The sequence below is a fragment of the Caloenas nicobarica genome, chromosome 3 (assembly GCF_036013445.1).
Source record: "Caloenas nicobarica isolate bCalNic1 chromosome 3, bCalNic1.hap1, whole genome shotgun sequence".
Classification (NCBI taxonomy): domain Eukaryota; kingdom Metazoa; phylum Chordata; class Aves; order Columbiformes; family Columbidae; genus Caloenas; species Caloenas nicobarica.
The window spans coordinates 65,086,487-65,100,055 of NC_088247.1; the positions used below are offsets into that span (position 1 = coordinate 65,086,487).

General features: G+C 39.4%; 1 protein-coding gene across 5 annotated transcripts in view; it reads right to left on the bottom strand.

Moving 5' to 3' along the window:
• Positions 1–13,569, bottom strand: part of ARID1B (AT-rich interaction domain 1B) — a 330,284-nt gene that overhangs the window by 32,841 nt on the left and 283,874 nt on the right. For 2 of the 5 annotated variants that reach the window (XM_065630702.1, XM_065630699.1), the window contains exons 9-11: positions 11,454–11,599; positions 3,841–3,950; positions 2,931–3,089 (exon numbers count right to left, since the gene is read on the bottom strand). In XM_065630702.1, the coding sequence (XP_065486774.1) occupies positions 2,931–3,089; positions 3,841–3,950; positions 11,454–11,599 (415 nt within the window). Of the gene's footprint in view, positions 1–2,930; positions 3,090–3,840; positions 3,951–11,447; positions 11,600–13,569 lie in introns of all 5 variants that reach the window. The other 3 variants (XM_065630701.1, XM_065630697.1, XM_065630700.1) reach the window with 2 other exon arrangements.

The window sequence follows — 13,569 nt, forward strand, 5'->3', positions numbered from 1 at the left end:
CTTAAGAGCAACAGAAATTTCTGTAGTTGTTCTTTTCACATTAAGGCAGTGCGTAGTTGTTTCTGTACACATCTCTAAGCATCTATATTAATACAACTATCTACTGTTCACTTTTGCCACTTCAACAAAGACTTTGCCAATATTACACTTACTACATAGACCTATTTTCCTACAGAACAGAGCTGACATACACAGGCAGCAAAAACTGCTGAAGTCCAATCTCCGGCAGAGGTTTTTGCAAGACACAATCGTCTGTCAAGATTCCCTCCTGAAGGACTCTGCAGACCCCTCACAGCTAGCACCATGGCGATATAGTACTATTCAGGTGCATTCACTATCATATTCATGTGTACCTATGGACATAAACAGCGTTTTATGGGGTTTTCATAACCTACGGTTTCATTCATGTTGCAGTGACCCTGCATAGTTCACACCCACACTTGCAAATTCTCTTTAAGAATTTTAAAGCCACCTCACCACTGTCAGAGATGCAAAACTAGCATGCAAAATTAGCACAGCAGAAGTGTTCTTCACCATGAGGTTGGGGAGGCACTGGAACAGGCTGCCCAGAGAAGCTGTGGATGCCCCATCCCTGGCAGTGTTCAAGGCCAGACTGGACTGGGCTTTGAGCAACCTGGTCTAGCGGAAGGTTTCCCTGCCCAAGGCAGGGGAGTTGGAACTAGATGATCTTTAAGGTCCCTTACAACCCAAACCATTCTATGGTTCTATGATTTTACCTATGTATCTGAAAAGCCCTCAAAACATAAGGTTCAACAAGTTATTCTCCACATTTTCTCATGCCTCACTTCCATATAAAAGTGCTGAAAGAGAGGATCCACTTAGTAGGATCACAGGGATACTGTGAAGTGAATCACAGACCATTCACCCTTGTTTTGATCCTCTGCTGGAATGGAGAAGTTGTAGCACATGAAGCAGCTTTGGGATTTAATGAACAAATTCGGGCTGTTTTCAAGTGTAACGAAATGCCTGCAATCAATTGTTCCAGTCTATGTCAGGCTGCTGTTGCAGTCGATGAAGTTATCCAATACACTGGCCTTCACAGGCAAAAAGCGATCAGCTAATTTACAGCACTTTTCTACAGTTCCAAAGCACTGTATTTATCTGTATCAGTGTACCAAGAAGCTAACTGAAGCTAAAGATGCAGCAGCATTTGGACAGAAGGGTATTCAGAACAAACTGAAAGCACAAACTTGCTCCATTTATGTTTTCCAACGCTGTACTTTGGCATATTTACATGGAAAAAGCTCCACGTACGTTCATGATGACTCTAGGATTTGTTACGCAGTTTATGCAATGAGCTGAGGAATGCATTATTGCTCGGTAACCTTGCAGAGGAAGAACTCGACCTGTTATCCTGTGCAATAACTCTCTTGCTTTCCTCCAGAAAACCATCCAAGCAAGCAATACCCAAAACATTACTACAAAGAAAACTATCAGAGTTTTTGCTACTACCCTTTCAGAAATGCTGTGAAGAAAAAGATGAGACTTTGTGGGAACAAGCAACACCAGCTGCCTTCTGAGACTCAAAGTCATTGCCAAATAAACATCAAGACATTGAGGTGGTGGTGCACTTCTTGCCATGCTGCCCCTTTGCTCAAGGGCTTTCACTACATGTCTGGTTTTTGGATGGGTAGATCTTTTTCCTTCTGATTGGCCTTCCTCTGTTTGCCCTGAAACATTCTGTTCAGCATATCACTTTGTGAAAATTAAGTTGTTATCTTCTATCTGTATTATCAATCAGGAAGTAGACTCAGGTTAAAATTCAGTACCAGAGGCCCGTCTTTATGACCCCAATACTTGAAATCAAGGATTAGAATTGTTGCTAATTTAAGTACATGTTAACATTGGGAAAAAACTTTTATATTCTTCACAAGAATATATTTCAGTATTTTTCTACAGAGAAATTATGATCATTATGAGCTTTGGTAAAAAGAAAAGAGGAACAACATATATTTTTCTAATTCAAATAAACAAAGCAAAAATGTTCAAGTGGACATTTGCTCCCCATAGGCTATATAAGCTTATATCTGCATTCTCTTTTCTATAGATGTACAGAGATTTTCTATGTGTATATAAATAGATACATATGATGAAATCCATTTTTAGCACCACATATCTCTCTCAGGTTTTTCTTTACAACCTGTATGAGAATGGCTAAACATTATTTATCTACAAAATACTTTTCTAAAAACACATATGCATCAGGGTTTTTTTCTACCCACAATCTGGCTTACTTCAAAATAACTGAATGAAGCAAACCAGAAACAATTTTGTTTTAGACTGTGCCCTGATAACCTCATTATTGTATTTCCAAATACGCAATTCAAAATTAAAAATGTTTCAAAAATATACATGGCAGCTTTTCCGTAGTGCTGAGTCTACAATTTAAACTTTGATAGATCTCAGTTTCAATAGAGAAGATTTCTCATTTTGTTTTGCTTTGTTTTTTTCCCTAATTATTCCTAGCAAAGACAAGTGCAGCAACCAGAGTGAAGTCAGTTGTGTGAAGGAGTTTGGGCCCAGGAACAGAAATGGAACTGTCCTCAACAACACAGTCGGCATGCTTGGAAGCTGATGCATTACAGGAAGGATGTTTTCTTCACAACAACTGCTGTATTACCAGACAGCACATTTGCATGATGCACGCAATTTTACTCTTTCTTATTTCAAAGTGCTGTTTGGACAAATTTTGCCCTTGGATAAGCATGCTCAGGCCCCACTGAAGCCAAGCAGTGGAACTTACAGTCATGTGTCCGAGAGCAGAATTTGTACCCAGTGTTATAACAAAAGAAAACTGTTTAGTGGATAAATAATGAAGAAAAGGAATTTACAAAACAAACAAGCAAGCATTAAAATATAATTAATTACAAAAAAAATAAACAAAACCCAAAAAAAACAGAGCCACTTACAGGGCTTGATGGAGTCTTTGGCCAGCCTGGGCTGCTAATGCTATCACTTTCATCTCCATGAAATGAGGAGATGCTAGCAGAGCTTGGGGACATTGGGGAAGGGACTGGCAGGTTGCCTGGGGTTGGGGGCTGAGAAATACCCTGAGAGCTGTAGCTATCCTGTGGTAGAGGAATAAAAAAAAAAAATAATATGACAAAGGCAGGGCAAACTTTATTAAAAACAAAAAAAATACATCCAGTTTAACAGACTGACCAATTTTTATATATAAAATATATATAAACAGAGAGACACATACAGAAAACACAAACATATATAAATATATTTATATATATATATAAGGTATTAAAACAACATTGTTAATTAGTATAATTTGGAAAGTTTGCTGGATGCTTGGCTAAAGTCACTAAGCCACCATGCTTATTTCAAGCTCACATGGAATGCTAAGCATGGGTTTCCCCTTATGAAAGAAAGAAAAAAAACCAAGCTGTTCACCTTATTTTATCAAATAAGGCAGGAAAGCAAAATATTAAAGTATGTTGCTGCTGCTGAGGCGGCCAAAACAGGAAGCTATAACTGAAGGCAGAGAAAAATGGCTGCAAGTATCGAAACCAGGCAAGACCCTTCTTTCCCACCCACCTGGCACAGCCAAATCCCCACGCAACTTTTGGCTTGGGTTGCTTTGCCCCCGCAAGTTAAAATGCCGTAAGAACTAGTAACTTTCAGATCCATACAATGAAGGAAAAAAAAAAAAAGAAAAAGAAAATTAAAAGAAACAAACAAAGAGATTGCACGTGAATGGAAAGGCATGCAGGAAAGAACAGAAGTGGGTAGGCCAAAACCAGAAGATGAAGGACAACACAGCAGACTTCTGCGGGCTGAACCAACACCACGTGCAGAGGTGGTAAATACCTTTGACTTGCTCTCGGGCTGGGGGGGTCCTTCTTCTTTGCCATCTGCTTTGAGAGGAAGGGGTAGTTTGGACTCACCAGGTGTCATCATATCTGCAAGACCCATAGGTGCTAATCGAAAACAGGAGAAGCAGTTAAGCATGACTATGTTTGGCTTTGCAAGAAAAAAGCACGCTTCCTGCTGCAAGATTGTGGCACCACGTCAAGCAGAGATTATCCCACCTCTGTCCTGTTATTCCGGTGTCCGGAAACCTGGAAACCTCTTTGGTTGAAGTCAGGAAATAAAAGAGAACGAACGAGGCGAGAATACAAGCACCACGCAACAACAACCACCACCACCACCACCACTTTACAAAGTAAAATTCATTCTTCATGCTGCTGGTGGTCTTCAACTGGCTCCATGTTTGACCGCTACATTTTAACAGAACAACTGTCTATTTTAATAACTACTGCACCTTCCCTTTAGCAACAGATAAACATAAATTAAAATGACGCGCATTTTGCTTGCAGTGTTGAATCCAAGAGAAAGGCTGAATTACCAATTATATCTGTGTTAAGGTTGGTGTCCAGCAGATAATTCCTGCCCCTACTGACTTCAGCGTGAATGGCTCAGCCACCGTGAGCCTTAACTACAGAAGTACAAGCTGTAAACTCCACTCTGTTGGAGAACTGGCACTCAACATCTTCCCCTCCTGTCAAAACGAGGTGGGACTATAACAAACACACAAATGTCTTTCTCTGATAATGGCACACAGTTGCTTCCCAGGGGTGTGAGGAGTTAAAAGGGGTTTTTTATTTGAAGATGCAAGTGCTAAGTATAGTATTATTGCTGCAGAGCTGCTGGGTTCCTGCATTTCTAGAAAGATGCAAGGAGAAACAGATAAATAGACAGAAAATACTGGGCAGATCAGATGCTAGAAGATGCCATGACACTGAATCAATGCAAATAACCACAGAACAACAGCAAGACACCAGGTGATTCTTGCCCTGCAGAAAACCATGTGCACAGCACTTAGGAAAGACTGGATTATCTTTCCTTCCTCTCCCTTTTTTCAAAGAAGGATCTGAAGTAAGAAAAACATAGGACAGAAAAGCCTACAAGGCAATAAAAAGGTAAAAAATTACACATCCCAAACTCACAAATCTTAATAATCGACAAAGCATTGTTGTTTAAAAAAAAAAAAAATCGGATCATTACCAGAGTAGAGTGCCTCTCTGCAAAACGACAATGCCGGCTCGCACGAGGCAGCAGCCACACTGCAGAGCAAGCCAAAGAGAGGAGGGGGCAAAGAAGCTTTAAAAATACTTCACAGATTGGCCACTACAAAATGATTATTGCACATATTCATGTATTACTATGTTTTAGAAAATAATTAGTTTTAATTACAGCAGTGAGAGCATGAGCAGGACTCTGGCGAATATGCTGGCAAGCTCTGCAGTGCTAATTTGCTAATATCTTTCGCATCACTGCAGGTTGAGACTACGGGCCTGCCAAAAAAACCTACCCAGCCATGTGAGTTTACAACTGTATGCTCAATATTCAGCTTTGAACTGCCAGTGTTGTTCATGGGCACATTTTCTTGTTTTTTCAAAGCACATTTGTAGCCCAATCAAGCCCTTAAAGTCATCACAACACATAAATCATAATTGAGACTTTAAAAAAAATAATTCTTGCAATACTTAAGACTTGAAGAATTGGAACAAAAAGCCTTTTTCAAGTGATGCAGCTGCAGAGGAAAATCTATTGGGATCAGCTAAAAATGCTGTTATTTTTATGTATGTGTGTGAAACCTCAACAAAACAGCCAAGCAATATGATACTGGGAAGCCAGCATCCACTAAGCATTTGACTTGTATGCATTCTGCCCTTACACTCTGAGGAGCTGGGGCAGCTTGTGACCATTATGAAGTGAAGGATGGCAGCCTAACACATATTAGTTTTGAACTCCACAGTTTAAAAAAAAAAGTTATTTTTCTTTTAGGAATTTTTTAAAAATATAGTACAAAATGGTCAAATGTATGCCACTTTCTGGTTTCAAACTAGGATGCAGAACTGTTATATAAAATCCATTTTAACAGTTAACACATTTCATCCTGTGAAAGTGCTAAAAAAGAAGTCTTAGTTTTAGTTTCGAGGCAACCAAAGATGACCTTTCCCCTCTAAAGCATTTTGAGAGAGGTCAAACAAAGCAAAGTTAACAATCACGCTTCTTCACCAGAGTTCTGCATGGCTAAATCCTCTGCTGATATCTCACTGTTATCTAGGTTGGCACATTGTATTTCTGTTACAAAGAATATAATAATTGTGCCTACTCCTGGTAGTCTTGTTTCCATCAGAATTCCTTTACAAAATTACTTTTCTAGAGAGGTCAAATTTAAGACCTCATGTAAAGGGCAAGTAATTCTAGTCTGCAAATTACCACACATATTCTGAATGTACTAATCATGTTTAGAAATGTAAAAATACCAATTCATTTTGGCTTTTGAATATTTCTTGTTGGCATATGCAAATGTAACTATCGGCAGTTGGAGACGATTATGGGAAAAAAAAAAATTCCAAAATTCTGTTTTCACTTTTTGTTCTAAATTATTTACTTCATGTGCATCCTTTCTTTCTACCTGTAAGAGGAGAACTGCAAGGATTTTACTACCAATTGCAAGGTTGTCTAGTGTCCCTATAGCTTTTACCTAAGATGCTTCCACAGCTACTTTTCTATTCACTGTTAAAATGCTGTTTCGTAACTTCTTGCAAATGTACTCTCCAGCGATTTGCTAACAGACATTCCTTCGCTTTTTTAGCAAAGTGGTCCAGCAAGAACATTGTTTTGACCCTTTCTGAGCAGTGAAATACTGTTATTGTCACGAAACTGCTAAAATAAGACACGGTCTCTTTCTACACAGGTACTAATAATTCTGCATGTGAAGTGCAGACCAAAGGATAAAACATTTTAGAGAGGAGGTTAACAGGGAAATCTTGACTCAAAAAGCATTGTAGCATATTGTGAATAGGTTTCAAGTACTAGCCTCTGGCTTATTATAAGAATTTAAGAGCTAGAATGATTTCAAAAAGCAAGTATGGGTCATGGTCCTGAATCAACTATTCCACACTGAATTTAATGTACTCAAAGGCAGGTATTGACATGAGTAAAACTGCAGCAAAGTATTTTTTGCTAAAGGCTGCTCTATCAGTCCCAGAAGATGATGAAATACTGTAGGAGCAGCAACACACAAACATTGTTTTTCTCTTTATTGCTAGTGCAATAACAAACCACGCTCTACAAAACAGATTACGTCCTTTCTAAGACATTCCTTCCTCCCTTCACCCCTACCATTCTCCTACCAAAAAAAAAAAAAAAAGTAGTGAAAGCAGCAAATTTGTGACTCATGTGGAGTTGGCAAGAGGATCCCCACTGCTTTTTATGCCCACAGGAAAAACGGCAGAGGGACAACAGCACTGCCTAATGTCCTGCCACGAATGACCACCCACCTCTATGGAAAAGCACAATCCAGGGTGCTCGGGCGCCTTATCTGAAAGGGATGAGCGGGACATCAAGGACCTCAGCGCTGCGCCTCCTTTCTGCCTACCAAGTCTCGGCCGAGGGATGGCAAGCGCACGCAGTCTGAGACGCGGGCATCTCTGTGCCGGGAGCTGGCTTCATGTGCAGCCACACGATGACCATTGGATCACGGTCATCACGCGTTTGAGGTACAAGTGATGGGATACGTCAGCTGTTACCAACTGCTGACATCCCCCAGGAAGTTTGCTTAAATGTGCATTATATAATAGCTCATTCAAAAATATGCGTTAAAGCAAAAAAATAGTGAAATAAATGGAGGGTCCCATTTTTCAGAAAAAATGTAACCAAGCTGCAAAACAGAGAAAACCAATCAACATTTCTAAAAGAATGCTTCACATTCATAAATACGATAGCTTTCCCTATCAGAGATTCATCCAAATAAACACAAAGTCAAATATATATAATATAAAAGAAAAGCTAAGTGTTGTACCTATTTTTAGTTAAGAGCAACCTTTTAATTCCTTTAGTTCAAGTAACTTTAGGAATCCTAGAACTTCATGTTTTATGTAAAGTATTACGGTGTTAAAAATTTGTTGGGAATAATAATATCCAGAAAATGGAAGGTTTCAGTAGCACAGAGGTTGTGAACTTAGGAAAGGATTCTTGTAGCAGTAAGATTACTGCCTTTTTATTGCTTTGTTCACCTCCAGAGGTAGCAGAGATTATACGTGCCAGTTTCTGTGCAAGCACAATATGGAAATCTGTGAGATCCAAATTCCATATTACTTCTTTTTAAAGATAATTTTCACTGGAATTACCAAGGCTCACAGTAGGAAATTGTTATTTTATTTATGTTAGGTTTTGTAAATTTCCTTTTATTACATACATTTTAAAGCCTGAATTTAAAAAATGGGGGGGGGGGGGGGAATCTAAAATACATATGGGAAATGTGAACTCACATAACAAAAGAACAGTGGAGGTTATACAATTTTTCTGAATGGCAATTTGTTCTGTAATTTTGAAGGGATTCTGGCACTTTTTCTTGAAGCGTTTGTTGCTGTTATGGATGGGATACTTTATCAGAAGGATCTGTCTTCTCTGATCTCATAATTTCAGTGCTCCTAAACTGCTCTACATGAGAAGAAGCTGGCAATCCACAGTTTGATGCACGGTCACTGTTGAAGTACCAGGATGCGTAACTGCAGCATGACTTTCCTTTCAATTGTGATATTAATTAAAAAAAAAAAAAAAAAGAAAAAAGGATCAATTGGTAATAAGGAGTTATAGATACGACTAAAAACATGTGGCAAAACTAGTGTTATACTTAGCTGTACTGAAGCTCCAAAACCATATGAAAACAATTCCATTAGCACCAACAATCCTCCTCTATTTTAGAGTAAAACCCTAAAGTGCATTTGATTCAAATGAATATAACCAAAACCTACCTTCCTCCCTCAAAACGGGCAACACAACTGCACTCTCCAAAACCCAGACAACAAATAAACTAACTTCTCCCTATTGCTTACCTCAGTTTTTCACCGGCCTCTAACTGAAGCCACGGCTGTTGGTGCTCAGTGCACACGAGCAAGTCAAGTAACGCAGAGGCCACTCAGCTGCATTTGGTTTTGGTTTTGGCCCCACACATTGACCGAACCCTGCTTTATCTGACAGACGTGTGACTTTACACTCGTGGGGGTGGGAAGGCTTGAGAGCCAGAGCACCTAACTGGTATTTGTGCCACAGAAAACACCCTTTTCAAGCCCGTAAGTAGGCATCACCTGCAAAGTCTCCACCTCATCAAACGCAGGGCCGGAGCTGACCCTGAAGCATCCCCCCCGGCTCCAGACATCATCACTTTAAGTACTGTGTTTACACCTGTCTTAAGCTCAGCCCTTCATTTCTTTAAGCCAAGCAGAAGGATGAGCCAGGACAGGGGCACATGCAGCATTCCCACTGCGTGTGCCCCCAGCAGTACATTCGCACCATTTTCTCTTTTTGTTCCCCCACTCCCCGTGCCATCTCTGTGTGCCCTCGGGGACCAGCTGCACAAAGCGATCCAGATGCACGTCTGCTCACACACGGAGGAAAAGAGGGGCACTGAACTCCTCTACTTCATCTCATACTTACTTTCCATTGGGTAGTCTTTGACTTAATAAAACTGGAACAAAAGAAAACCTCACAAATGCACCGGCAGAAAACCCCCCTGATAAATGTTTAAATTATTAAAAATCCAATATTTCAGAATGCATAACACAATAAAAAGAGTATGACTACCCCATACAAAAGACTGCTAGGATAAATGGCCTTGCATTGAACAGATTTCCACTGTATAAAATAACGAATGGCTGAATTATCTGAACAAAAAAGCCTCTGTGAATCTTCCTTTAAACTGGTTATTCCTTAGGAATACATAAATCTTCTTAGGCAGGGCACTCTGCCATCTGTTTGCTGTTGGTTATTTTCGCAGCTCTGGGGGCCAAAGGAAAAGGGGGAAAAATTACTTCTGCTAATAGCAAAACAAAATTTATAGCACAGTTTCAATGCTCAGAAGTAATTTTATTTCAGTAAGCCAGACAAAACACATAACTACACAAACAAAACATAATATTACCTGGGACAGCTCTGGTGGGGGAAAAGCAAGCTATTATCTAATGGTCTTTTCAATAGCTTTTCCCTCTTCATCCAGACGGTGAAGTGTGCTGTCTGGACTAACCAATGGCTTCCAAGCCAGAACTGGAAAAAGTGCCTTTTAAAAAAAAAATCTTAGTGGTTAACAGCTTCCTTTCTGTTTCTTCTGCTATCCAGAAATGTAACATAATATTATTGAAAAATGCGACACTGTTAAGTGTCTCAGGAGCTCCTATGTTGAGGAAAGGAACCCTCTGGACTTACTAGACACTAGCATCTCACAGTGGCCGTTTTCTGCCCAGAAAGCAGGGACATTCCCAAGTGACGGGGAGGAAAGACAGCGAAGGAGGCAAAGGACGAAGGAAACGAACAGGCTAAGCCAGGCAGAGAGGAAGATACCGAAACAAAGGCTCTTGGTACGACACAATTTAAGTAGTAAGGCACTTCTAAAGAAATAAACAAAAGTAGAAACAAAACCAGCTAAAGAAACAACATCAAATCACCCTAGCACAACCTACCCAGGTTTCAGAAAAACTTCAAAACCCCGAACATTTCAGAAAGGTCTAATGGAAACAGTAAAGCATGCACAGAAACTCTATGACTGCAATAAGTTTTTGGGAGGATCCACTTCAGGGTCATTGAAACTCCATCCAAACCCAACCCAATCAAAGAATTGATCTTTACTGAAGTATTATCTTGATGAAGGACACTTGTTAAAGAGTTCAGGCTGAATATGGACGATAAAGCACATTTGCACAGAACTACATTCACCTGTCTTCACAGTCACACACAAAGCTGCAAGTAATTCTATATTCACAAGTTATGATATGAAGGATAAATCCAGCAGCTACACTGAATATGCTTTTTTTTCAAAACAAAGCTATGATTACATTTCATATACTGATATTTAAATAAGTAAATTAAGAAACCCTATATATGGTTATATGAATTTTGGAAATAGCAAATATGGCCTATGTTTTCAGAACAGAGTAATTATTTTAAGTGCTCAACTTACAGCTTCTTCAAGCCAGAGCAGGTGCATATCTCTTTTTTTTTAAACCAGGACCACATTAAACATCTGAAATTGCAATCTTGGGAACTAAGACACCGAAAAGCAAGAGCAGCCTCTCAAAAGATGAGGTTTTCCTCTCTCTCTCTCTCTCGCAGACACATACACACAAATATACATATACTTGCTAGTCAACAGCTATGTCAAACTGGGTCCGAGTGTTGCTGGAACTGTTCAAAACACTGTGCCCATCTACATGCTGTGCAAAAGGACTTAATGAAAAATGTATGAGTTACTGTACAAAAACCCGTGAATACCTTAGCCTAGTTTTGAATCACTCCAAACCACCCACCGGGGTGAATCAAATGCGGCAGGCTACCCCTCGGCCCCCAGCCCAGGGCTGGTAGCGTCAAGCAGACTGATGGAGGAAGGCCACTGCTGAAAGGTTACCCACCATTACCTGTGGAACTGTTCACCATGTTAGGTGCCATGCTGTAAGGAGGAGCCTGCGGGTTCATCAAGCCAGAGCTGTTGTTCATCGGCTGAGTATAGGGGGAGCTGGATCCCATAATACCGCTCTGATTCATGGCAGGAAAATTGCCTTGCCTACGAGAAGAAAGAGCACACACACCATGTCTCATTACGTACCTCATTGCTGAAGGTGCTGTGGTTTGTCACAGAGTACATCTCCTATTGTTTGCAAATAGCTAAGGAGAAGACATGCAATTAGTTCATTTTACCTACATGGGGAGCTATTAGTCTTGAATTAGTTACCGTATATCTAAGACAGAACTGGACTGAACAAAAAATTCAAGAGATGTATATAGTGTCTTTATTTGTCATGACCAATCAGCAGAAAAATACAACTCGTTTATCCTATGAGTAGACAGCCATGTGTGACCAGGAGAGAAATTAAAACCTAGGGCTGGCATAAAAAAATTTGGTGCATTGCAATTTTGACCATGTAAAGGAAATCCTTGCTGGCCATACCTTAAAAAACAGTGAAATGACCAGAAGAAAAATGGGTACTACAGAAATCTGTTTCAGATTTCTGTATCTGACGTTATTGCACAGGAGAACTGCAATTGCACGTGAGCATTTATCTTGAGCATTACTCATGACTGAAAGTGGCATTCGCACAACTCCCAGTGAAATCATATACACGTAACTTCCTGCTTCTCTTCTTCCTCAAAGCAGTGCCTTTTTTTTTTTAAATAATACAACATGTTCCCATTTCCAATATTGATCTAGTCACAGTCATTTAGCAAACACCATTAAAGTGACCATAAACGTGACTGCAGCATTGAACAAAATGTCCGTCTTATGGTACCTGCCATCTATGTCCTTTCTTTCTATCTTTCAAAAAACCACGTATGTACTACCCTTTGTTGAAACAAGAAACTCCAGCAGAACTATTTTGGTTCTGAAAATTAATCACATATCTGTGTAATGATTTCATAACTGACACTTAAGTTTCCCTGCAAAACTGCCCTGAATGAAGCCCTTACCTAATTCTCCACATCTTCAGATGTGAAGATATTCAGAGCAAATATTTTTGAAGGCTAAACCTTATCTACTCTTAAGTTCTAAAAAGTACCTAAGTATGCTTTGTATTTGATTTGGCAATTATATAGATAAACTGAGGCACAAGGAAGAAAATAATCAGTCTATGTAACGCTTGATCCAACTTCAAAAATAACCTTTTATTATTTGAATCCATAATACCTTTTCTTGGTATACTTGAAGACTGCACATATTATGTGTATATGGATATAGACTTATACATATAAAATCAAATATATAAATAGAAACACATGCAAAAATATACTTACTTGTATATTCATAGCCCACATAGGAAAATACAAAACTCAGACCTGTTTCTTCAGTGTAACCCCTGTAAATTTATGCTGTTTTTCCAAATAAAGGAGGCAAGAAAGAAAGCAGCCACTCCTTTACACAGCTTTGGTACCTGTCTGCTTTTTTCTTCTCATGAAAAACAAAGCATTTAATTTTATCCTACAGGCAGGGAAAGCTGCATGTCCTAGTAGCAAGATGGAGTTTTGGTATAAATTCTGCTTTTCATTATTATACACTATTCAAGCAAAACAGACAACCCCAAAACAACAACCCTGAATAACTTCAGCAGCTTCTTGTCTTATCCAAACTAGTAGTAGATTCTTAATGCAATTGGTAGAAACAGACTTCTTTTTTAGGAGGTACAGGAGGAAGACCATTAAAGCGCTATCTGGCCTAATTTTTCTTGACACATTGTGAATTTCTTCAAAGGAAAAGAGAACGTGTTATCTAAATAAAGCATCTTTTTCCAAGTCAGTTTTGTCCTTTGCTCTCTGAAGACAAACTTTTCTTCACTCTCGCAAAGAAGGAAAGGCTTTCTTTTGATATGAAGGAGACAACTGCCATACAATGTCATTTCCCTCATGAAGCTTGCAGTGAGTAGTGGAGGGAAAAGATTTAAAATGCACAGTGGTGCAATGCTCCAAGGGAAGATTACAAAGGGAAGAGAGAAGAGCGGGACCGCATGGCAAAAACTTTAAAAGATTTCTGTCACACAATCA